At 43.6% G+C, this 26,927-nt stretch overlaps 2 protein-coding genes across 2 annotated transcripts; one reads left to right on the top strand and one right to left on the bottom strand.

The window, feature by feature from the left end:
• Positions 1-314: 314 nt before the first annotated feature.
• Positions 315-8,544, top strand: LOC106041043 (1-acyl-sn-glycerol-3-phosphate acyltransferase alpha-like). Its single transcript, XM_013189268.3, has 6 exons — positions 315-649; positions 3,731-3,864; positions 4,304-4,479; positions 4,778-4,873; positions 5,374-5,446; positions 7,888-8,544. Exons 1-6 carry the CDS (start codon positions 465-467, stop codon positions 8,031-8,033), a joined length of 810 nt encoding a protein of 269 aa, XP_013044722.1. The 5' UTR covers positions 315-464; the 3' UTR covers positions 8,034-8,544.
• Positions 8,545-10,082: 1,538 nt separating this feature from the next.
• LOC106041022 (myeloperoxidase-like) lies at positions 10,083-25,016 on the bottom strand. The gene is given in 12 exon segments (XM_013189244.3): positions 10,083-12,136; positions 12,624-12,861; positions 13,698-13,868; positions 15,208-15,460; positions 15,989-16,149; positions 17,332-17,647; positions 17,741-17,941; positions 18,571-18,700; positions 21,424-21,547; positions 23,275-23,450; positions 24,236-24,329; positions 24,943-25,016. Coding segments are annotated over 10 exon segments (1,989 nt in total). The 5' UTR covers positions 23,414-23,450; positions 24,236-24,329; positions 24,943-25,016; the 3' UTR covers positions 10,083-11,880.
• Between the last annotated feature and the right edge of the window lie 1,911 nt (positions 25,017-26,927).

Below are 26,927 nucleotides of genomic sequence, written 5' to 3'. Positions count from 1 at the left end.
CAGCATAACAGCTGGGTACCTGTGCTGTTCGAAATATCACACTCCCTCCTGTTAAAGATTTCTTAAAGTTCTTATGCGCAGAGCTTGACACAAATGAATGCGTGTGTTAAAGACCCCTGCCCTGAAGGGGTGTCTCTCTCTCCAAACAGTCATTGCTCTACCAGCCCAGACCCCCCCCCCCCCAGATCATTCACATACACAGCCTTGCTATTGCATGTTTGCCTCTGCTTGCCAGCCAGCTCCTACACACAGTGTTGCTGCAGCTCCCTTGCTAAACCGGCTTTCCATGGTTATTAGAGCTCCGAGCTTCAGCCTTGCTGAAGATCTCCCAAATCACATTCCAGTGCTGCACCACCCACATGTAGCTGAACAAGGGAATCTAAACTCTGCTCCGCAGCATTGGGTGCTAGTTACTCATTTACTGTTCTGGGCAACGCTCCTCTGGTTAACTCTGGGCTGAAAGGATGGAGCTACTGCTTCTTCGCTACCCGTTTACTTTTCTGCTCATTGCATTTCTAATTCTTTACCAGATGAATCCTGCATTCAGATTCTTTTGCAAGATGTGCTTCTATAAGCTGTGGGTCTTCACCATAAGCCTTCTGGTTATTACCGCCAGTATTCCTCGTGGACGTAACTGTGAAAACATGAAGTAAGTTGGCTGTGGCTTCTTTCTGCTCTGGGCATTGATGTAGTCAACTCTCACTCTGTTTTGGAGAGTCCTGGGAACTGTGCTGCAGTGGGGAGGAATTAGTTTTATGTTGATGTGCGGTGTTACATAGTCTTGCAATTGAGAGAATGGAGGCAGTTTTGGGGATTTTGCTTGAGTTGATAGAAAGAATAGTTAATGATGAGGAAGGAAAGGATGTAAAAGGTGACATGAATTTGGCAAACTATGTAATACCAACAAACCGAATATAATGCACAGGTAAAGTAACCTGCTTTTTTTCAGTAAACCACTCCTAACTGGTCTTCAGAGCTGTGTTTCCTGCCTCCCTGTGGGTGGTCATTCCCCTTCTAAGCTGTGTTGAGAAATCTTCTGAGGGTACACTTCTCTTTTTCTTCCCTCAACTTTACTCTCAGCCAGTGCCCACATTACCACGGTGCACTGCTGGCATGCACCTGAGTTGTCACTGATGTCCCCATCACTGAAATCACAGGTCAGTCCCCCAGGTCTGTCAGTCTCTGAGCCTTTCCCCTCACTGCCCATTCTGTCTCCCCATCCATTTCTGCCTCTGCAACGAGCCACGGGGCTGTGCAGCTGGGTGTATTTGTGTGAGCTGTGACTTGCAGCAGCATGCGTTAATGGACAGCTCCTTGGGGCATGGGGTAAGTGGGAGCTAGAAGCTAACTGCTACACAGCAGCATTAGCACTTTTTAACCCCTAGAAGTACTACAGAGAAGGGATTCACTACTTCAGAAGTGCTGTATGTTGCAGTGCAAGTTCCCAGCTTTTCCTTTTAAGAACTTTTCTTGACTTTTGTGCCTGACTTTGATCTTTATTTTTCCATTGTCTATGCAAATTGTAGTCTGTGATCCAGTGACAAAATCATCTCTCTTCCCACCATCTCGGCAATAGCAGTGTCAGATGCACAGCATGTTTACTGCAGCCCATATTCAAGATCCAGCAATGTGGACAGGGGAGTAGAGTACAAACAGGTGCACTATGAATTTGGGCAGCTGGAAATGTGATCACTGAGGAGAAGGATAAGGCTGAGGTTCTCAATGCCTTCTTTACATCTGTCTCTAATAGTCGGGTCAGTTATCCTCAGGGTACTTTACTCCCTGAGCTGGACGTCCCCTGTGATTCAGGTAGAGAATTCCACCCCCCCCCCCCCCCCCACCATGATCCAGGAAGAGATAGAGACCTGCTCCTCCATCTGGAATGTCACAAGTCCATGGGACCAGATGAGCTCCACCCTAGGGTGCTGAGGGAGCTGGCAGAGGTGATTGCCAAGCTGCTTTCCACCGTCTATCAGCATTCCTGGTTCTCTGGAGAGGTCTCAGAGGACTGGAGGCTTGCCGATGTGATTCCCACCTACAAGAAGGGCCATAAGAAGGACACAGGGAACTACAAACCTGTCAGCCTGACCTCGGTTCCAGGGAAAGTTAAGGAGCAAGTCATCTTGGGTGAGATCACACGGCACTTGCGTGGCATCCAGGGGATCGGGCCCAGCCAGCACAGGTTCACGAAAGGCAGGTCGTATTTGTCCAACCTCATCTCCTTCTATGACTGTGTGACCAGACTGGTAGATGAGGGAAGGGCTGTTGATGTAGTCTGCTTAGACTTCAGCAAAGCCTTTGATACGGTCTCCCACAGTATTCTCCTGGGGAAACTGGCTGCCCGTGGCCTGGACAGGTATACCCTTCTCTGGGTAAAGAACTGGCTGGAGGGCTGTGTCCCTCCAGGTTGTGGTTAATGGAGTTAAGTCCAGCTGGCATCCCATTACAAGTGGTGTCCCCCAGGGATTGGTACTGGGGCCTATCTTGTTTAATATCTTTATTGATGACCTAGATGAGGGGATTGAGCGTACCCTCAGTAAGTCTACAGATGACACCAAGCCGGGAGGTAGTGTCGATCTGCCTGAGGGTAGGGTGGCCCTTCAGAGGGATCTGGATATGCTGGGCTGCTGGGCTGAGGCGAATGGGATGAGGTTTAACAAGGCCAAGTGCCAGGTCCTGCGCTTTGGCCACAACAACCCCATGCAACGCTATAGGCTTGGGCAGACTGGCTAGAAGACTGTGAAGAGGAAAGGGACCTGGGAGTGTTGATTGATGGTCGGCTGAACAGGAGCCAGCAGTGTGCCCAGGTGGCCAAGAAGGCCAATGGCATCCTGGTTTGTATTAGAAATAGTCTGTAGCCAGCAGGAGCAGGGAGGTGATCATCTCCCTGTACTCAGCTTTGGTGAGGCCGCACCTCCAGTACTGTGTTCAGTTTTGAGCCCCTCACTACAAGAAAGACATCAAGGCCCTGAAGCATGTCCAGGGAAGGGCAACAAAACTGGTGAGGGGTCTGGAGCACGTCTTATGAGGAACAGCTGAGGCAGCTGGGATTGTTTAGTCTGGAGAAGAGGAGGCTCAGGGGAGACCTCATTGCTCTCTACAACTTCCTGAAGGGAGGTTATGATGTGGAGGGGGTCAGCCTCTTCTCTCAGATAACTAATGATAGGACTCGAGGAAATGGCCACAAGTTGCACCTGGGGAGATTTAGATTAGGTCTCAGGAAAAACCTTTTCTCTCAAGGAGTGGTCAGGCACTGGAACGGCCTGCCCAGGGAGGTGGTGGAGTCACCATCCCTTGTGGTGTTCAAGAAGTGCCTGGACAAGGTGCTAAGAGATATGATTTAGTAGCTTGGTGGGTAGTATTGGTGATAGGAGGACGGTTGAACTAGATGATCTTGTAGGTCCTTTCCAACCTTGTGTTTCTATGATTCTATGATTAGCTGATATTTGGCTGATCCGTGGAATTTCTGTAGCTGGAGTTGCTGGGCCATTGGTCTAAACTGTCCTGAAGAAAACCTACCAGGTGTATTTGTCTTCTCTAATGAGAGTTGAAGAGCCATACTAGTAGTTCTTCTCCAAGACAGACAATAATGGATCAAATCTTGGACTGTGGAGAAGCAGGCTACTCTCCAGGAGCAGTCTGTAAGATGGGCTAGCATGGAAGATTGTTTTTTTGGCCCCTTTACTCAATTTTAGCTTCTCTTTATCTCACGTCTGCTTCCCTTTTCCAGGTTTCTCAGCATGTCATTTCTGCCACTCAAATACATCTTTGGTATCAAGATAGTGGTGAAGGGCAAGGAGAACCTCAGAACCAAGAAGCCTTTTGTACTAGTGTTGAATCACCAGACCTCCCTTGACATTATGGGTATGTGGAGAACGTGATCCTGTCTTCTGCTCCTGGCTCCACTGCTCTTGAAGGGATGGTAGTTATGAAATCCCTAATACCACATGCAGAATGGCAGGAGTGGCTGCTACACAGTCCATCCCAGCTAGGCCCAAGGCAGGGTGTGTTCCAGGGCATTAGAGCACAACAGTCATTTTCAAGCTAAAGCAGCTTCATCCTTTGCAACAGAATTGGGATGAGAACATCAGCTGATCTAATTTAATAGTCCTGCTCTAAGTGGGTGGTTGGTCTGGAGACCCTCTGAATCCCTTTTCCAACATATTTATGACCCTGTGAAGTTGGGTGGGAGCTGCAGAAGCTGTAGGTATGGCATTTCCCAGAGCAGAGGGCTGTAGCCCAGAGGCTGGAGGGAACGTCAGTGTAGAAGAACACTTGTTCTGTCCTTGTTCTTCCCTTCCAGTGATGATGGAGATACTGCCAAGTCGCTGTGTGGCCATTGCAAAGAAGGAAATACTATACATGGGCACTTTTGGCCTAGCATGCTGGCTTGCGGGACTCATTTTCATTGACCGCAAGAAGAGGGAAGAGTCTATCACTACCTTGACAGAGGTGGCACACTCCATGCACAAAGACAATGTGAGTGGGGAAGACCCTTTGGTGGGGAGCAGGAGGCATTTTGAGCCACTGGAAAATGTGAACCTTGATGTGCCTGGAAGGTGATCTTGGTCTCTGGACTAGGCACAGAACAAAACAAAGTAAGAGCTCCTCTGGTGGGTTAACTATATTTTGTGTCCAGAAAGTGCTTGAAGTGGAGGAAGTGCATGTCTCTGCATGGCCAGGAGCAGACAGATCAGTCCCAGGACAGTATGCCTGTGCAGTGGTTTTGAATAGCAACTCGAGATCCCTCCTTCTCAATGTCTTCTCCCTCCTGCAGTTCCGCGTCTTGATCTTCCCTGAGGGAACTCGCAATCATAATGGCTCCATGTTGCCCTTCAAACGTGGGGCCTTCCAGCTGGCTGTGAAAGCCCAGGTGAGAGCCACCTTCTTCCTGCCCCTTGGGATGTAGTTTGCCTACCATGGTCCACAAACAAGCAGGACTACAAGGCTCCTGCTCCCTGACTTCCCTTTGGATTGAGCACCCATCCAGGAGCCCAGCAGGAGCCTGCAGGTGGCACAGGAGGGAGACATTTCTGGGACAGGTAGAAAATCTTAGTGACTCCGCCTGGGAAAAAAGTGGGGGAACCTTGACAAAAGCACTGGACCAGCACTGGAGAGTTCCTGCTGAACAGGCCTCTATTTGGCAATCCAGGCACTGTTGGCCTAAATAAAGAGAAGAAAAAATAAAAACCAACAGTGCAGACATTGGGTAATATGGTTAAATGATTGAAATATCCCTTTTAGTGTCTACTATGAAGCTAACTGGGATAGTTATCAGCAAAGTACATGGTTCATCTGAAAACACCATTTCCCTTTTGGGTGAGGAACAGAGAAATTTGTAGTTTCACTTACCGTAGACTGCTTCCCCTCCAGGTCCCCATTATTCCTGTGGTGATCTCGTCCTACAGCGACTTCTACAGCCAGAAAGAGAAGAGATTCACACCAGGTGAGGATTACTTGGGGCAAAAAGCAGACTGGCTGCTTGTGCGAGCTCAGTCCTTGGAGGGAGCCATGAGGTGGGTGGGCAGAGAACCACATGCAATGTGGGGATTGCAGCTGGACAAAGGCAGTTTCTTTCTTTTCAGGAGGAGAGGGAGTGGAATACTTCAGGAAATACTTGCCTCTGCTGTTTGCTTTCTCAGAGTTTGTCCAGTGAGGGAACCTGGAGAAGCAGCAGAGTCCTAGGGCAGCTCTTGCCCTGGCTCCACTGCTGTAAGCTGGGGAGCAAAAGCAAACACAGTTCTCAGCAAAAGTTATGCAGACTCCTATCTCCTCTCATTTACCCTGTTCTTTCATACATGTTTCATACATTTATGATGACAAAATTTCTGTTGTCACCGTTATAAAATGTCACAGGGAAAAAAAGATGAGTCTTCATCTTTTTGATGGGTCAAAAAAATGGTTTCAAAAGGAAAAAGTGGAAAAAATCTTTCAAGTTCCTGCAGAGAAAAACAGCCTAGCCTGTTCCTCCCTGGCACCCACCCAAAATGGGCTTCTGGCACTTCCTACCCTCCCCCAGGCTGGTCTCAGGCCCTGCTCTTTCCTAAGGGGAGGATTTGCAGCTGAAATTCTCACTCCTGTCATCATTTGTACTTTGAGGTAGTCATTCCCTTGAAGGCAGACATCTGGAAGAGAGAGGTAAACACTGAATTATCTGTTTCTATTCAGCTTTCAACTACTGGGTTTATTCTCTTTCTGTTGGCCACACACAAGAGCTTTTCAGTAGTGGAAGCATTCCCCCACGTGGGAGTTAAGATAGGAGCACAAGCAGAGATTTCAGATGTCTTCCCTGCTCTGCTAGCCTGCTCCTTGCATTCTCTCTCCATGACATCCCTGCTTAGCTGGGCAATCAAGATAAAGCACTTCCATGGGAAATAAGAGAAAAATGCAGTGGGGAGGGACCTCTTTGTTAGATGAACCTTTTACTTCACTCAAGACCAGCTCCAAAGATAGATGAGTTTGTTCTGTGCCTTGTCCAGCCAAGTTTGGTATAACTCCAAGAAAGGAGATTCCACAACCTCCTTGAACATTTCAGGAAAGACTATTTGCAGTTGTATGTACATTTACCTTTATAATAACCTCCCCAAAACCTGGGAGTTTGTGGTTAGCTGGGATTTTTTATGACCTCTAAGCACTCTTCAGGGTCAATCATTTCCAAATTGCTGTTGAATAGGAAGGACTTTCACATCTGAAGAAAGGACCACAGATTGCTTTTCCTGTACCTCTCTGCTTTTCCCATCTGGAAGTTTTGCCAGGGCTGATTCTGAAGATGTGCTGCACATGCCCAAGATTTCTGCATGTTGAGCAGGCTGATCACAAGGCCAGGACAGTTCTCCATGTCCCCAGTGACTCTGGCCATGCTGATGGGCTTCTGGAAGGCCCAGCTGGTGTCCGGTGTCTGCACATTGAAGCTGTCTATCATGCATGGAGCAAGTGGGATGCTTGCTGGAAGTCTGTTATACCCCAGCAGCAGCACTTCTAGCACTGCCTTGTCATCATTCAGCTTTTTCTGCAACACCAAGAGAAGCGTAGTAGACTCCTGAGATACAAGGCCTAGCTTTGCATTTAATGTGTTTTGTGGGTATATGTGCAGGCAAGGATCATGCCCTCTTCTTTTGGGAAGCTATTCTCTGTGCTTTTGTTTCATTTTCCTTGCATGGCTCTGCCAGCAACATTCCTGGATCCTATTTCCTAGCACGCATGTAAAGGCATGAAAAAAAAAAAGTTAAAAGTAATACGAACACTCCCCAGATCTTTAGGTGATTGTCTGTGCAGGCAGTGTCTTGTCTCCACTACCCAGAACAAGGGCCACTGGGTGCAAGAACAGAAAAGCATCATGATAATTCCCCTGTATATCCTTCCTGTTTACACCAGTCCATTGCTAAGGTATTTCCTGAGACATATCTTGGAAAACCAGGTTTTTCTGGGCATGATTCCTCTCATAACTAAGTGCGTTTTGGTAAAGAAAGACTGCTGAATTCAGTATACATAGGTCAGAGCATGTCCAGTTTGGATGTGTTGTATTACAGACCTCTCATTCTCTTTACCCAGATCCAGACAGACTCTGAGGTCTAGGGCCAGGACTTGCCGTGGGTGACCTCTTCCCACTGTGAAATCTTATTCCACATGTTTTATTGTATTGGATATAAATGAGTGTCCGTGTCTGATGGTCTCTCTGCATGGGAAAAATCTGGTTTGGGTTTTTGCTCTGTGCATCTGGGATATGACTAGGTTGCTACACAGCTGTTTTGGTGTGAAAGAACACATTTCCCTTAATTTCCATCCTGTTCCTTGATTTGCACCAATCCCTCTGCTACAGCTTCTCTTGCTCTCCCATACCACTCACGTATTTCATTCCCCTCTGACTCTTCTGTCTTACTCTTCCAGGGAAAATCACCATCCAGATCCTGCCAGAAGTCGAGACTCTTGGTCTAGGCCCAGAAGATGTTCCCAAGCTCACCGAGCAGGTCCGTGATTCCATGATCACCACCTACCAGTGGATATCAGGAATGACGAATGGGGCTTCCCATTAGTGATGCAGCAACCACAAAAAGGTCTGGAAACAGAAACAACCATGACTGCAACCCTGATACACCAGAGACAGGCCAAATATCCACAGAGGAAGAAAAAATTTTACATGGAAGTAGTGAAATGGTTGTTGTGTTCCGTTCAGAGAACTGTGCTGCCTCAGCTCTGTGGACAGACACATAATGGATAACAGGACAATTCTTCGTAATCATAACCCTGAGAACTTCTCTCTGGCTGGACCCCAGACAGAGCTAGACCTTTCCTGTGATCATCTCTGTGTGCTTATGATTACCTTTTCCTGTTCAAAACCAACAAGGTGTAGGCATTTATCCCTGAACCTATGGCCATCCTGCCTGGGTGTCTTGGGGTTAGAAGGTTACCACGATCCCCTGGCAAGAACACTCAGGAGAAAGCACTGTCTCCTACCATGGGGAGGACTTGGGAGTTACCTCTGCCACAAGAGGTGGAAGCCAAGGCAGTTTATTATAGGGGAATTAAAGACCAACGCATTCCTTATGTGTATCTGCAGGGGTCAGTGGTTTCTGGTTTTTTTTGTTTGTTTGTTTGATTGATTGATTGATTGATTTTTTTCCTCAGCCTTCCTTTTAAGCAAAGTAAGAATTTGCATTCAGTAGATGGGCAGATCTTGAAAGTGTGAAGTGAATGCGCCCAGGGGACTCAGAGGAAACCGCAGAAAGGTATTGCTTGACACCCCTTGCCATAACATGATAATCTCGTGATTTTTTAATACAACTTACATATTTTTCAATCCAAGTACACTCTGGAAGCTTCAGCTGTTCCCAGAATGAATTTTCTGAATACTTCCTACTTTTCCCTGTCTTCTCCATCTCCTCAACACAATTTCTGTGGCAGGTTACGGAGAACAGAGCACCAGTAGACATAAAATATCAAATTCAAAAAAAAAAAAAAGCTTGAGTTTCAGGCACTGAACTTCATTTTTACCATCATCTGTTTGTGACTGAAAAAGTAAAAGTGTGTTGTGTTTGTATATGGGCCAGCCTGGTAGCCATGGCTTGGAAGAGACGCAGCTCCCCAAGACCCCCAAGGAGTCCTATGAGCAAGAACCTGAGAAGTGTCTGGGGCTCCGTTGTTGTCAGAGACCTGGATCTGGTCTATGCTGCCTGAGAAACCTGGCCAGGTGGGTCCTGGGGACCTCATGGGGAACAGCCACCTCTGGCAGGACTGCATTTATTTGGTTTGCCTGGCATCTTGGCCTCCTCTGCCCAAGGGCGTTACTGCCTTACCCTGCTCCCAGCATGATGGGGGCTCATGAAGCAGCATGGTCCACATGCTCAATCACACGCCTGGCAGCTATCAGTGGGCAGCGTGGGGCACTCTGGGCTGAGACAAAAATGCCTGCACATCCACTAGGCGAAGCCTGCATGCAGCTGCTGTAGCCATGGAAATTTACAAGCATCTCCTTCATTAGTCCTCACCAGAGAGGTACCAGCTCCACCCAGAAGCTTCAGGCATGACTCCACCTTAAACTGCTGCCTTCTTGCTCCCATTCCCCTCTTTCCCTCCTGGTTGTGCCAAGGAGAAATAGAAACTTAATTTTTGCATGTTTGGTGTTTACTGATTTAATACAGTCTTGGGAGTGATCATTTCAGCCAGGTGATTAATTTTTAGCCCTAATGTTTGTGGTTTACATACCAGTCAATTTACAGGTTTCGGTTTTTTTTGTGCTGATAAGTTTAGCTATGAACCATAGTCAAAGAATGTTTTGGGACAGATGTTTGACGTACCAGAATGGATGCCAAATGCAGATGAGTGAATTTAATGTATTTTATTAATGCCCAGCACAGCCAAACACATCTTCACAATGGAGTTTAAGTAAAAGTTGTCTCTAGGCTTCAAGATGCAGCTGCCATTCTCCAGCGTCTTCAGAGAGTGAAATCTCACTGCTAACTAGAAACAGCCCTTCCCCCCCCACCCATGTTACACTCGAGCAAAACAAGGAGATAAGTAACATTGGGATAAAGATTACATGTTACATGCACTTGCTAGATTCTGAGCAGATACAAAGGGTAAGGAATTTGATTTAGAAGGCTAAATTACCACTACTATTAAGAAATCATAAATAAGGACAATGTTTGCAACCTGTTTATGCAAGCACCTTGGCTTCCAGATTTGCCTCCCCTTCAGGATGGGAAGCAGAAAATTTCTTCTTTGATTGAGCTTTTAAACAGTCATAAAACAAACAGCACCTAACTGAGTTTTGTAAACCTCTGAAAATTTTTAAGGCAATAGGTGATAAAATGTCACTACCTTACCTGAAGAATTTCATTACAGGAAGCTTTTACAAATGAATGAAAAAAAAATGCAGTACAGCAAATAAAACAGTGGTCTCAGTCTTGAGCTCCTCTCTGGGGAAACACATGCCAGATGCTCAATCAACAGCAGTTGGTTGAACATGACATATAGGCAGTAGTTTCCCAAAATAGCTTAGTGCCATCAGAAAAAGTTTCCAGTACTGGTTGGAAGAGCAAGATTAGAAGCTGTAAATGAAGCAGAAAAGGCTACTGAACAGCAGAAATTCTTTGCTGGACACAGTATTCCTCTCCACATTTTTATTTGACTCCATAGCTTAAATTAGTCATTGTTCAATGAGTAACTGAATATTGGGCCAGAAAGCCTGATTCACCTGTGTATCCTTTTTCCTTGAGACACTGTGATGTCTTGTCAAAAGGTACCTTCAGTGACCTAGCACCAGGAAGCTGTTTGAACTTGTGCTTTTGGGGGCAATTGCATGGCACTTGACAAGGTTTAACTCTTAGCTGTTGTTTTTTAATACCCTGGGATTTCACTGTTGCTGCATTATGCAAACAGCTCAGCTTCCTCCCAGGGTGGTGATAAAAAGACCAGAGGAAGTGGCTCAGCAAATTTCACTGACCATAAGGTAAAGTTAATAAAACAATTGAGGAAGCTTCTATTGTTCATAGAGAAGGGAAGCAGCAGCTGAATTTGGCTCCTGAAGAACGGGGTGGAGTCACCACTGTTCAGCCCTTACATCAAATGTCTTTCTTAAATGCCAGTGTCTATTCCAAGCACAGTTAATCAAACTCAGCACAGGAGATGTTTTACTCTCTGTGCCTTGCAAAGAACAAACTAGGTGATCCCAATATATTGTGATAATCTATACATGGGTTGCTAGAAGGAAAAACTTGATGCAGTACATTCTGCTCTGTCTTCTGCAAGTCTTTGCTCTCTCTACATCATTTCCAACTGGGAGAGCTTGTGCCAAAAAAAAATATATATATCAGTAGGAGGACACAGCTAGTTCCTTGTCTTTTTTATGAAGACATTGTTTTACTGTCTTTCAGGATGTGGCACATCATAATCACTGACTGTGTGTGTTAAATTACTGTTGTGTCAGGCCATATACCTGGAGTTGTTTTGACAGTGTAACTTAAAATACTGTAATTCTTTGGGGAAGGCAAGAGAAAAGCAGGGGCTTAGATCAGCAGAGCAAGAGTTTGAAGCAGTTTGGATAATTCTGATTGATTTCTTCATAGACACCTTTCCTATGAAGAAAGACTCCAGATGTCTTGGAATAAATTATCCAACTTGGAATGTTTCCTAGAGAAGGACACATTCACAGGGGCCAAAACAGATTGGACTGTCAGGGATATTCCATCGAGTTGAAGAGGAAGAATTAGGCTGCTAAGGAGTGGATTATGAGGAGAGTAGGCTAACAACTTGTCTGCTTCCTGTTGTGTCTGAGTGGGGCTGAATGGATGGACATACTGTATTCTGGGGGCAGGATCACTATGATGACCTTAATTCTTTTATTTCTTTAGGTGCAAGAGAGTCTGACATTGTAGATCAGATTTAGTATTTTTGAGAGACAAGGGAAGTCCCCTGAGTACCTTTCCTGCCACTCTCAGGTTCATCTTTCCAGGCTGAGAGATTGAGCATGTCAATCTCATGGCAGTCAACAAAGTTCTCAGGATAAGTGCTGGCTTGGAACATGTTCCGGGGTAACTTTTTGATATGAGTATTGTCACAGATCACCTTTGACAGCGAAACTTTTTTCAGTGCATGTAACTGCTGCAGAGTGAAAACTCCTGGTTTCTCCCACCAGAATCTGCAACGATATTTCCAGAAGCAGCTTATAGTTTCCTTCAAGGTACTTGATGCTGTTTACTTCCCAAAATGGAAATCTGGCCAAGGTGAATCCTGACTCAGATCCACCTTGATTCATCAGGCCATAAGCACAACACTTTGGAAAGAGGTGTCTCCAGGTGTGACTTCTGCCACACTCATCTGCCATTACACAGCATCACCAGGCTGCTGGGACACAGTGACTGATCCTCCCTTCCGTACCTTGAGAGCAAATGTCACCTCAGGCAGAGCCTGCTGCAGATCACCCATGGCCTGGAGCTGGTGCTCCTCAGACACATGGGTCTGTATGGCTGGGCTGTAAGAAAGAACCCTTTGACAACTAGGGCTAAAATCAAGGTGTGAGTCCTGCTGGGAGCACTCAGTGATGTGTTAGAGATGGGTTGGATCAGTGCAAGACATAAAACGTAACCATTTTCCCCCATAATAAATGCCATGGGAGAGCTACCTACCTGTCTCCGTCACGCAGGTTCCTGAACTGGGTGCCAATGATGCAGGCCAGGAGGGGCCCGACTCTACCCTGGGGAATGAAGGGCTCTGCAATTGCCCCAATCCAGAGGTCAATATTGTCTGGTGTCCCATACAAGTCCATGAACTTCTTGGCCAATTTGGAGTTGCCTAGCACCTCAGAGAGTTCCTCTACACTTTGAGGCTGGGAGAGCCCACAGAAGTGCCTCCAGGCATTGTAACCTGCAAAAGCAGAAGCTGGTCAGGACCCATGTCTCCCCACTATCTGCTTATGCTCAGGAGCTAAACAGACCCCTGAGGTCATGAGCAACGTCTGCTTCTTCACATGGCATTAAAGGATTTGGAAGACATTCTTATCTAGGTAGAGACAGTCACAACAAATGCCATGTTTTCAAAAGTTGTTTTTATATGCACAGACTAACATTTTGGGTTTTCTTTACACATGACTACCGGTTCAGCCCATCCTGTCACTTAGAGCTACCTGGTGCTGAGGGTGAATGCACCAGTTCTTGCAGTTTTGGGAGGCAAAATGTCTAGGATCAAAATCGTAGGAAAGAGCAACATTTTGTTGTGCTTATCCCAATAACACCAATTCCTCCGCAGCACCTGGGGGCAATCATCCCCATGGGTGTAAACCACTTCTGCTCAGAGTCGTGGATTGTCTGAAGACATAAAACAAGTCTTGATGGGCAAAGAACCGATGGTCTGTCCAGCTTAGATGAAAACTGAACTTTGTCACTTGGGTCTGTACCTTCTGTACCCCACACGCTTTCTTGGCAACACACCACTGCTTCTTCCACTCTTTAATACATTATTCCAACTATCATCTTTGCCCTCCAGGCCCTTTTTCCTCTTCTTAATTCCTCAGAGAAAGATCTGTATAATATAGACCTCTTCTTCCCTGAGTCTGTCTATCTATTCTTCCACCTCAAATCAAAGTACTGTTTTTTTTTTTTTCTCATTGGTTTGGAAAAAGCTTGGTACATTCATGAAGCTGCTATAAACAACAAAGAAAAAGGAATTTTATTCACAGGACCTGTGGACTTGTGTCTCCTTACCTGGAAGGCCATGGTCTCTTCCCCGTTGCAAGTTCAGGGCTGCTAGATCCAGACCCATTACAGCAGTCTGTTCAAAAAGGTGGTTCTGGAGCTCCTCAACAAGCATTTGATTCTGTTTCATTAGTTTTGCATGATCAACAACCATGCCTCGTATCAGAGGGTCAACGCCACCTGCATTCATTGCAAATCAGGAAAGGACTTCTCTTTTTACCAAGTTCCAGCTTTGATGGGCCCTTCTATGCAGCTGAAACAGTGCTGCATTAGATGCTTTTTCTACTCTGAGCGGCGTGGTGTTCACCTACCTCCACAATTCCATCTCAGCATATGCTAGTGCCTATGTACATATCCGCAAAGGCCAGCTGATAAGGCCCCCCTTTAGCAACCAGATTCCCTACCCCTTCCTGTCCCTCAGCCTTCCTTTCTGCAACCTTAAATGCACTTGTTGCCCACCAGGACCCCCAGGTCCCCTTCTGCAGACCTGCTCCTTAGGCAGTCAGTCCCCAGCACACACTGATGTATGGGGTTCCATCCAAAGTTTTGTTTTGCAATTTACTTTGTTTAGAATTAGCTATCAATTGAGAAATATTTACTGGAACATTAAATGAAAAAAATAAAATCAATTCATGTCTGTTTGTCTATGTCTTTTTCATAGTCATTAAGACAGAATTACAAAAAACACAGTAAAACTGGCTGCATGCATATATTTTGGTATATTTTCCATAATTAGTGAGATAATTCATTTTGGAGGAGACATTTGTCTTCCTTGGAAAGATTCATGCCTGCAGACATCAGCTGTATAAGAGATGGATCCCATAATTGTCTTTAGAGTCATAAAGAGACCACTAGAAAGCAATTACCCTGTCTTAGGTCAGTTGGATTGATGTGTCACCCTCTGGCAATGCCTACCAATTACAGGGGGTTATAAAAAAACTTGCTTAGTCTGGCCTAAATTTTGGTTGACTGATCTTTGGCACTGTGAATCTTGTGCCCCCCAGAACAGCATGAGCAATTACGGTATTTGAGTGAAGGCACAGTGCTCGCTCGCACTGTCAGGTCTCACGGAGATGAGAGGCGGACGGCCACCTGAGATGCAGATTTGATCTGTTACATATTCTGGTTATTTACTGGCACGTCCAGAATATGAATGCAATGGTGTACCGGGTGCTCAATAACATTCAGTAATTGGAGTATTACAGCATGTAATTTTGGGCAAAGCTCCTTCCCCTGGGTACAGTACAGGTCCAATGTTCTCATGTTGTGTTTGGAGACAGTTCTGCAGGACTGTTCTGATGTCCCACATCTAGCAGACCACTCATTTGTCTTCAGCCCCTTGGGTAGACATGTCATGAGCAACTTTCAATCTCAATGGCACTGTAATTTGTGTTAACAATTAAGTAAATGGAGCTAAAGCAGTTTTTGGAGCCTCGGCTTGTGTGTCTAACCAGTGTACCTCCACCTGAGTGCCTACTTCAGGACCAGATCAGGACTGCTAGCTGCCCTATGTTCTTACCTTCTGTTATAATTCTCCAAGAAGCACAAAATGTCAAATGAAGAGGGACGTGGGAAAGTGAACCCGTAGGCTGAAAACTGTCATCTAAACGGGATACAAAAGGCTGTACTGAGGTATGACCAAATCGGAAAGCCAGGGAGAAAACATTTGATACCGTAGGATCCACAGTCTCATTGTAACCCCTGTACAAGGGTATCCACCTGTTAGTCTCCTCTGCAAGCACAAGTGGAAGATAATCCCTGTATGTTATTATCTGAAAAAGGTATAAAAGCAGAGCAAGTGGTCAGCAGCTGTAGCAGAAATGCCATCAATGTCAAAGAGAACATGGAATCTCAGTGAACATAGAATCTCAGACCAGTGGCAGAGGCATTGTAAGATATTCATGGAAGAAAAAAAAAAAAAAAAGCTGTAGCAATAATATGAGTCTGGCAGGAGATGCTGAGGTAAAATAATTGATTTTAAAAAAAAAAAAGGCAGCAATGTTATTTGCATTAGAGAAAGGGAAGGAGGACTTTCAGTGATTTCCAACCTGTTGTTACTACACAAGGTGACAAAGAGAACAGCTGAATTGAACATCTTCATATCTGCTAAAGAAAGTACATGTGGGTTTCAAAAAACCTCTGGACATGCATACTGTCTCAGGTGGACTGTGCTTATTCACGAGTTTTCAACTCCCACAAATATCTCCATGAGTTATGCAAAGCATTATCTTTCCTCCTTTGACAGGAATAAAATCAATTTCTAAGCATGCAAGTGATAAACAGTGAGTAGTGGTTGGTACCTGGGTCATGGCAACTACGATCTTTCAACTCTCTTGGTAAAGCTTTTCTCCATCCCAGTGAGGATTTAACTTCCCCAGCTTTGTAACCAGGCGATTGTGCTCTCGGAGAAAGACAGTGTGCAGAGCAGAAAGTCCCAGGTTTTCAGTTACCCGTTTGTCACCTATAAATGAAAATACTTTAGGAAGTTTGTAAGCTGCTTTTTATTTCAACAGCAGATTTTGATGTTAGGACAGACAAGCAGCAACCAATAGTGCTACTGACAGTAATGCTTGTGGTTACACTTCCTAGCACTCATGCCAGATATTTGTTTCAGTCACAGACAATCCAGATCATTTATCCAAAAACCTTGGAGAGGGGGCTTTGGGCAATTTAAGCTAAATTGCACTTGTTCATGAAGCAGCTGTAAACATATCATTTTGTGAAAATCTAACATCTGTGTTCCTCTTGTACCTAAAGGCTTTTAACTATCTTCCTTTGTATCGCTGTGAATGTTTGGTTTTGAAAATCTATCTCAGTTCACTCAAGTTATGAACACCTCCGAGAGGCCTGTGAATGTACTTTCAGCAGAGATGCTGGAGAGAAAACTGAGGAGACGTGGCAAAGTCCCTCAGGCAGCTGACGGAAGAAGCACCGAGTCTCTCCTCATTCAGCAAGGGACTCTTCTCGTGTGGAAGGAAAGTGACAATATTATGTAATGGGTACACACTATATTCTTACCATTACCTTTGGAAGCTTCACATTTCTAGTTTTTTTTTTTTTTTTTTAATATTGTACTTATTCTGGACTAGTTCCCATTTTAAATTATTACCTTTTGAGTCATTGTCTTGTTTAAAATTCAGACTGATATTTCTAGACTTGTCTTCAGATATATGTTGGGATATTCTTAAATATTAAAAATTTAGAATGTGGTACCAAGAAGTTATTAACAGAATTTAAGAGCTTTTAATTTTTAGTATTTATTGAATTGAAAACTGGTGAATTCTAGGTAGGAGGGAAAAAAATCACTGGGAAGTTTTAAACTCTGGTATTTATTCTATTGAAAAAAATCTCCTACCTTTGAAAAAACTTTTGAAAGGGGGGGGGGGTGTGATTTGCTGTAACTCTTTCTGGAAATGAAAACAAAATCACTTTCGTATTTAATTAAACAATAATTGTTTTGTTATTACTCTCTCTAAATTTATGAGTGGTCTCTGTCTTTCACCTTATAAATTCGAGTCTTGCAGCGCCTCATACAAATATAGAGACATGAGACAATTGACCATAATGAGCCTTTTTGGCTTTATGGACCATTAAGATATCATTGTCACTCCCAGCAGAAAATTACTCCACGGATGCACCTTACCTGCTTTAAAACAGGGGATGTTCATACTCTTGTTTGTGAGTACACAAACGCTTTTGGTTTTGTTCTCAAAGGGCAATAATTCCAACCCTGCATCAGTAAAGTTCTGGTTCACAGCCAACAAACCCATCTGGTTGGTCTGATTTCTAAGACTCTTTGCCACAGAGTCTTCGCTGCCGTACACCATGCTGGCATCAATGAATGAGCTGACTGCATTGATCTGCTCGCGGGTAAATGTCCTGGGATTGCACACTGAAGCTGACTGGATGAACGGCATACAGGAATTTGATCTCAGCACCCGTGGGTCATCGGGGGGGAACTAAAGCAAACAAACGTAAGCAATGCCTCAGAGAAAGTTGTGTGGTTTTATTTATTATTAAGGTGGTGTGGGATGGAACAAAATTCATGGTACCTTGATTGGGAAGCAAGGGGACTTGAAGGTACAGTCGGTCTCACAGTGAAGATCCGGGTTTGCTCCTGCACCACTGGAAGGGGCTAAGTCTATATCGTGGTTGACCCACTGGCCCCAGTGCATGAAGAAAAGAGAGAGCTCTTGATCCTGAGTAATGTTCTCATTGCCTGTTCGAGCAATTTCATTGGACACTTTTCGAACCTGCAGAAAATCAAAATTAAGGTGTTTGGACTATCTGTTCCAAGGTGAATTTACCTCTCAGCATAACACCTACTGTGAGAACATGGCTAAGATGATCTCAGATATGTTCATAAGAGTTAATTATGGCTTTGAACAGCCCCATGTCATGTCTCGGTTGGACTAAAATTGATGTGATTATAGCCTCCAGCCCTTTTGCAGCACCATCTTAACTCCACAGTCACTCAGCCAAGCCTCGCTTCATGGCAGGCTCAATCTGAGGTATGTGCACGTACCCGTAAAGTCAAGAAGATGGCTTAGGAACAGCCAAGTCTCCTTGCATGTATAAAAACCCTGTTGTATCTGAGCCCACCCTGGTGCTGTCTGCATCAGACCTGAGAATGCACACTTCTGAAAATATCTTGATGTTGTCCGTGCTTTGCTTAGTGAACTACTTACATCATTTTTTCTCATCTCTGTCTCTGACAAACACATGAGCCCATGCCACAACTTAGTTTCAGAAAACAAGCTCTAAATTAGCACCTGATTTAGCAGCCAATTTACACTCTAGGTGTTGTCATTGTTTCACTTCTGATGGACATCGTGAGGGCAGTGTCTGCTACTATTACTCAGACAAGAGTAACTGTTCTCACCAGTGGGAGTGGAAATCCATTGTAAAGCTTTCCTTCACTTACTCCTCTGGGAACAGACACTCCATCTTCATATGCTGCTGGGAGCCAGCGAGCAAATGCATGGTTGGAGGCCCCCAAATGAGAATGCTTTCTGGAACATCACAAGAAGAAATGCAAACACTGGTATTATTTCATAAATAATTTGTTTCAGGCTTGTAGACAAATGCTTTGCAGACCTTTAATCCATGTCTGATTGTTCCAGTAACAAAGGTGATAGCCAGAAAACACTGAGAAGTAAACAATACCAAGATTATGACTGTGGATTATTATTATTATAAATTCCAAATAAAATTAATATAATGTCACGAGGAATCTTCTTATTTTTTTAAGTTTATTTATTAAAGTTTATCTAAATAAACTTTAAAAAAATAAGAAAAGATTCCTCGTAACATTAATTTTATTTGGAATTTATATCTCTGTAGCACCTTGGTCACACAAAATCACAGTCTCACAGTAAGGCCATCACCAATTATCAGGGTGGCCATGCTTTGTCCAGTTGAAGCTTGGAAGCCTCAAAGGATGAAGATCCTCCAAAGGACGAAGGTCCCTCACCTCAGTGGAGACCAGTCCCAAGGCTGCACCTTCAGGAAGTTTTCCCCTTGTCCAGCATGAACAGCTCAAAGTGCAATCTGTAGTTATGGTAAGTATATTTTCCCACATTGATTAGAAGAATTTGACTCCATTGCTTAGTAGCTACACTTCTAACAGCTGATGCAGATACTAGATCTGCCTTTGGCCTCCTCCTAGCCAAACTACAGAAGTTTAGCTCCCTTCACCCCTTCTCAGAGGCCACGTGCTCCAGGCTCCTGATATTCCTGGAAGTCTGCTGTTAAATCCTCACTAGTTTTTTTGCATCCCTCATGAATTTTGAAGTATCCAAAACTCGACCCTCTATCTGCACATCATGTTCCTCCTACTATAGTCCAATGCATCATTGGCCCTATTTGCAGTACAAATGAATAGTTGCAATGAGAGCATTCTTAAACATATCTATGTGCCTACCAGTTTTGAAGACAGGTTTCCTCAGCTGACTTGGCACAATAAGAGAGTTAGTCCTGGTCGTGACTTGAAACACTAAAAGCAAATTCCTTGTAGGCAACTATGAAACATCAGATTTTTTCCCCAAACATCCTTTGAAATCACTCAGTCAATAAACTCAAGGTTAACTTCAGTTAACTAGGCAATCTTGAAAGGAGGTAGGTTATATATTTCTACACTACTCTATAAATATGTTATCAATAACCGCAGTAAAACTTGTTCAGAACAGTAATACTGGTTGAGCTAATGATCTGTGACTCTAGGGACACAGTAAAACAGGCTATTTTGAGGAAGACAGTTACTGAATATCAGCTTATGCACATCAACTGTCTGTGTATAAGCTTTTAACTCAATAAACACAGGGTAATACCTGTCTATACTGAAAAAGGGGTAGTATACCCAGAATTCACACCAATGTGCTGTGAAATAAGAGCATGCCCTAGAACAAATGCCACACCATAGCTGAAGCAATTACAAAATAAATAAATCAGTACAGAGCCCATTACCACCACAGCTCATTTTGATTGCTATTATTGTCCTTACAGGAAATTTTTGCAAAGTATTCAAGCACTATCTCATGGTGTGCATCTCAAGCTGAGCAAGATCCATTTTAAAGTGTTTATATAACACAGAGTGCCTTTGTTACCGAGTATCGTGTTATCTCACTGGATTAGGAAGCCTGAAGACAACCCTACTCTGAGCCTAAAAATCAGCATGGGCATAGCTGCTCTTTGGGTGCTGAAGGCTCTGGGGACTGACCGAAAGTACAGATTAACCATAATGCCAGCACTGAGTGTGAGCTCCCTGCACAGGTGATATAGAGCCGTGATGTGCAATCACATTTGGGGTCTGGAGTTAGCACATCAGGCAGCAAATCTGTGGCAGAACAGGACAGTATGCTTTGCTTTCCAAGTGTCAGGCTAGAAATTTTGCCATCTGCTCATCAAAAAACCCAACCCAACAAAAACAAACAAACAAAACACTATCAAGGAGAAACAAACCAGAGTATGATCCTAGGTTTAAACCAGGAAGTGACAATGCCCAGAAAAGTGAAAAACTCATTTTTTTCAGCTTAAGGGATCATGCTATGCAGAGCTAAAAAGCCAAGAACCAAAGTCTTATTTGCTTCCCATTCTTACGCATCACAAGAGTGTGTACTTGGGTAGCCAGAGATATGCTGAGAGTTATAAAGATATGTTTATACAAACCAGGCACCAAAATTAATCATATGTGCCGTAATTCTTAGTGGAGTATAACAAACAAGGATTATTTATATTCACAGGACCCATGGACCTATGTTTTTAAAAATATTGTTTAGGTACTATGTCCAAGAAATCTGAAGTTAAAAATTTTTATAATCAACACTCATCAGGTTCAAAACTTGGAGTCTCCCTAAGGCTGGGAAAGTTAATACTACTAGTATTACAAAGGAGGAAGGGGCGGTTTTCTGGGGCCTCAAGCAGAGAGGGGGGTAGGATTCCATAGTCCCCACATATTCTTTCCCCAACTTTTGACCTTCCCCCACCCCAGGAATTCCTTTCCTTCAGCCAAAGCAACGTATGGAGAGCAGTGGACTTATATGCAAAGTTTTCAAGACATGATATCTTTTTCCTGCCAGGTATAAGTAGAAATGAAACACCTGATACAGGCACCACTAAAAAAAAAAAAATACATTTCACTCTTCTTGCCCTGTTGAAAGGTACACAAATGACTTTAAGACATCTAACCTGAGTCAATGCATAAACTGGAAAATCCTTGCCCACATACAAATCCTACCTGTTGTTACACTCTCCAGTAATGGTCCGATAACTGTCATCCTCTGGGCATTTAATAGAATGAATCTGATAGTCACAGCCAGTTTCTCTGGAAATCATCTCCTTCTGTTTTCTGTCTAGGAGGTCTGCAAAAGAAACCATGCAAAATGACATTCACTCTTATTGTATCTTCTTGGTATTCTAAGTTAATGCTTGAAATTTCTGTATCCCTAGTAAGGTCAGCATCCACTGCACCAACATCAAATGTTATTTTAAACTTCCTCTGATTTAAACTGGCAGAAAATGCACTCTTCTTGTGGAATACAATCTGTCATCAATATCTGCCTACTTCATCTCTCAGCAACACGAGAATCTTGGCATGGGAAACAGTGGGTCTATGCTGAAAGTGTCAGCAACTAAATCCCACCAGATAACACTTTTCCTCAGGGATTTAAACTTGTACAATGGCTTTAACAAGCTCAATGAATTTTCTCTGATAATGAATCACAAATGGAGGTTCATGCACTGACTTTTGGTGTCTAGAGTTGACAGCTTTCCTGAAGTTACCTAGGGGTAGTTACGTTGAAGTTCAGCTCATGATTCATCTGACCAAATGTAGGTCTCCACTTATCTCTGTTCTGTTACAGATATTTATCACATGGCATTTATTGGCTTAAGAACGCATACGCAAAAAGTTGCTGTGCACCAGCTGATGTGCAGTAACTGGTTTCCCCAGAATAACTTGTGCCTGTCTGTCTCTCTCTGTGCCAAGGACCATTAGCTCATCCAGAATTACTCTGCTCTTACTAAGTAACTGAGTCTAGTAACTACAAAAAAAAAATGAAGAGGAGATGTGAGACACTATGAGAATAGTGGTAAGGCTATGAGGTTTAGCAGGAAGGGATGACACCGCAGGGCTCAGCACTAGTGAAGTTGTCTTAAAGAAGAACTCCTTTGCACCAGCAAATTGTCAGCATCAGCTTGATGGTGGGCATGTTGCAGCTGCCAATTACCTGGCATTGCAGCCTGTGCTCCAGCAGCTGTGCTCAGCCCAAAGAGCCCAGGTGGCTGGTGCACGCTCCTCAGCTGTGACACAATGTACCTCCAACATCAGCAAGGTCACATGACAATTGTTTTAATTGTCCTAGGAATTAATCCATTGGGGTCAGGAACACTGGAATGATTTGAAGAGCCCAGTTTGGTTGATATCTCAGAAACATTCAGGCAGAATAGATGAGAAATTGCTCATCTGTATGTCCTTTATATTTTCTAGCACAGGCAGGGCTGGGTTGACTAGAGGCACACTAGCTGTGAGCTGAGTCAGGACTGTGGAATTTCTGCTGCATTTCCATCGTTAATTTGATCCCTAAAACCTTTTGTCATCTCTGGGCAAGGAAAGCTGGGATGGCATGGAACAACTTTCCAGGAGATTTGTGGACCATCATCACCAGCAAAGTTTTACATTTGACTAGGAACAAAATCATGAGCACGTAGATGAGCTTCTGTCCTCGGAGGCTAGAGTCTCCTGACACTCAGCATGGTTTGTCCCAGATTTATTCCACTTATTCTTAGCAACATTGTTACTACCCCATTCACCCTAGGCTTTTTTTTTTTTTTTTAAATCAAAGATATGAATTGAAACAGGCAGTGCCAAACAGATGATTAAAACACCAGGTGGTCTGGGTCTGCCTCTGAACACACTTTATCTTTCCACTGCTTACAGGATCTACTCACCCAGGACCATAAAGTCAAACAGAACCAGCTGTGCCTCTGTGGGGAAGGGCTTTTGGATCATGGCAGAGCTGCTCTCTGATGTGCCTACTATGATAGCTTTTCTGCTGTTGGCAAGATATTTTGGACTAAACCACATTACCTGTAACATTGAATCTCCCCTTCCCAGGCAGCTGCAGCTTTTCTTTGAGGAGTTTCAAGGTAGTTTCCAAATAGTCGGCAGCACGGACTGCAGATCTGGTTCTTCCTACAGGCTCCTTTAAGTGCTTCAGGAAATCCATGGGGCTGGCAACTTTTTCCTCTAGTTTTTGCTTTAAGCTAAACAGGAAAGAGTCCCATGAAGTGACCTCTTCTGTCCTGCAGGGCTGGTGTATTTAGACATGACAGCACTGCCAGGTCCCTGGGAAGGCTCTGCTCACTTACGGCAAACTGACTGCTCATCAGGTTTGCATATCTCTATCTTAGGTAAATTTTGGAAAACAAGTCATTGTAATCCCTTTCAAGTTTGCTTTACATCCTTGTCACAATGAGTCCTGTTAAACTATATGAAAAGCTAGAAAAAAATCTGTGGAAAATTGAGTTATTCAGTCACTGGATAAAACTTCACATTTAGGATGTCCCAATATATATTCTGTGAACAGAAACAGTCTTGGATATGCTGCTTCTGTTCCTGGCCCCAGGGACCTTTTGTAGAGAGAGAAACTCGTCCCCAAAACAGCCTGCTTCCTGGAACTGGCTTTTGGGGACAATACAAATGGTATAAAACAATTCCTGGTTTTTGACTCCCTTTAAATTCGGTGACACTGAAACTTTTTGTGCAAGGCTGCTCCTTTGCACCACTCTGATGACTGTGGTTCTTCTGGAGAGAGGCAGAACTTCAGCAGCCAGGAGAGGACTCAGCATGTATTCAGCATGCTCATACCACTAGACACCAGATCCAGCCAAACTGAGGAAAAGGACCTCTTCAGCTATAACAGGGAGAGTCCTTAGATAAAGGTGTCTCCTTAATAGACACACACTGGAGAGCGGAACAAATATATTTTCTCTTATTGCCTTAAAATGGTGAAGCTGTTGTGCAAAAAAAAAAAAAAAAAAAGACTCACCATTTTCGGGCATTTAAGTACGCTGCATCCACCAGCTGCCTGGCTTCATTTATGCTGCTCAGGAGAGATGAGTCTGATAGCACTTCTAAGTGCTCTACTCAAAAAAAAAAAAAAAAAGCAGAAATTGAGGATACTTTGTAGTGCACGGCAGGAGCTACACATCCTACTCTATCTCTGGGTGCTGGGGCACATTGACTCACTTTGCTTGTAATTCTCACTAAGTTTTTAGCACTACTTTGACAGATTTATCTGTTCCTCCTGTTCACCTGGTTCGCCCCATCACTGAGGTCATGAAAGTTATAGGACAGTAAGTGACCATAAAGTGATAGCTTATTATCCATGTCAGACTTGACTCTGTTGGCTTTGGGAGGTCTTTAGAAAGTTAATTTTCACCCTTCTTTTTGAAGTTATTCTTCCCTTTAAGGAGGGACATTCACTTAAGATATAACATGGAAGAAGCCAAATATATATGGTCTGTGACCAGTTTTACTGTCATGAAATGATACTCACGCCCTTGGAAGACCCAACATAGACAAACTTCTTAGGCATTGATTTCATTGTCAGTGGGCAAATCTGCAGGGTATTTCAAATTTATATTGGAACTATGACTAACTAGGAAATCTGACTGACTGAGTTTTGACTCAAATGGCCCATAAAACATCACACCCTTTCAAGTACAATATCAGCAGGAGGAAAAGCAAACTTACGATTTAATGAGGAGTCCAATGGCCCAACTAAGCAGAGGGTGATGATTACTCCTAGCAGAGTTACTATCAGTTTTATACCTAGAGAAAAACAAAATATAAAAATTCTCAGTTCACATAAATGAATGGGCAGAGCTTCCCTGAACCATCAGAAGAGATTGACAGGCCCTGTTTGGTTGGAATATATCTTTCAGGATCCAGGAATAAAATATAGAACCCCTCTGATCAGGTTTGTAGTTGGGACTCTGACTTGCAAAGACAGCAGCTGCAGGTCTTGGTGGGACACAAGGCTGAACCTGTGATGTAGGACATTTAATGAATTGCACTGAGTGATTGCCAAGGAGATAGCCAAATGCAGTTCAACCTTCAGTGACAAGGGTTGTCACGAAAGTGTGTTGGAAGAGGGCAGTGTCCCACTGTACAGAGATTGGGAGGGTCCGTTGCAGGTGGCTGGTGTGAAGGAGACTCCATAAATTCATGGTCAGCCTGCCCTCTCTGCTCCTTCTCAGTCTTGTTACTGATGAGGAGGCAAATCTAGCACTGGTCCTCCAGACTTTATATAGAGAGAGTATATATACAGTAGCAGAGCGACTTCCCGGGAAGGAATTACTTAACCAAAAGGTAGTAATTGTGTATATATATAAAGCCATTTAGTCAATATTTTAACAGTTTAGAACAGGAAATAAAGATAAAATTTGGAAGAACTGGTGAAATTCTCATCGTGAGCCAGGCTATTTGTATTTGCAGCCTGGGGAAATTCTTCACAGGGATTGACAGCTGCTTATTCCTTTCAGTCTTTTACTGCAGTGTAATGCTACATGAGGGAGGAAAGCTCCTTTTTCCCACTTCTCAAAATATATGTATTTCAGGTATGCTGGAAGAAGTAAGTAGAGACACCAGCTCCTAATGCTCTACTCTGTCTCCTCATCTCCTTGGGCTCAGCTAAGGAATGCATCGATACCCACACCAGAAATACCAAACTGGTTAAATATAGACTTAAGATTAAAAAGCACTGATCTTACCTTCCATCTCTGCAGAGTTCATAAGACTAGGAAACTAGCCAGTCATTTATAACATCTGCAGCAGGGCAGAAATCAGCTGGGTCTGACCTGGGTGTGGCCAAAAAGGGAGAACTTGGGACCAGGTTGAGCCAAGAGGAAATATCTGCTGGTTTATTTTCCTGAATTAAGAAAGGTGCACACTTCTCTATTCCTTTTTGGTAAAAAAAAAAAAAAAAAAAAAAAAAAAACAGTAAAAAACGAAAAAGAATAAAGGCACACATTTCTTTTCTGCAAGGTGAAAGAGATCATCTTAATTTTATGAAGGTAGAAGATGATGGTGGAATTTGGCTTCTTTCTCCCTTTTGGTTGACATGTCTGCTGGTTTGGAAAGCCAGAAATGTGTCATTTTGCCAACATGTGTTTGCAGAGTATACAAAGGTGAAAATAAGAATGTCTGCCCGGTGGACCTGTGGACTTGCATGCAGTTTCTGTGTGTGTGCCCTGTATTTTCAGAATATGCAATATGAACTGCTGACCATAAGTGTGCAGAAGAAGCCTGCTTGCATTTGTCATAGCACAACACAAAACTGTAAGCAGTAACCAGCCATCAGAATTTGTGGATTTGGCAGGAGTGAAGAAATGATATTTATAAAAAATAAATAAATAAAATAAAATAAAATTGCAACCTTATTTTAAAGTGACTTAGTTGGGTAAGTGCCATTTCAGGTACTTGCCAAAATTTGTATCAAGGAAAACCAAAGTTGTCTCCCATTTCAAATTGCTTAATAACATTATTAGTATAATTAAAAACTTGTCAGATCATCAATGATTTGGAAATTAAAATAAAGTCTCTGTTGATCATTGTGGATGAAAAAGACTGGACAAAGAACAAGGTAGTTGCACAGAACAAGGTGGATCAGTGGGAAAAAGGGCTGCACTTCAGTGGGCAAACAGGAAGGTAGAAGAAAGAATTTACTTCTTTGAACA

Source organism: Anser cygnoides, chromosome 18, assembly GCF_040182565.1.
Source record: "Anser cygnoides isolate HZ-2024a breed goose chromosome 18, Taihu_goose_T2T_genome, whole genome shotgun sequence".
Classification (NCBI taxonomy): domain Eukaryota; kingdom Metazoa; phylum Chordata; class Aves; order Anseriformes; family Anatidae; genus Anser; species Anser cygnoides.
The sequence above is the reverse complement of the archived record's forward strand: the minus strand, read 5'-3'. Positions and strand labels throughout refer to the sequence as shown.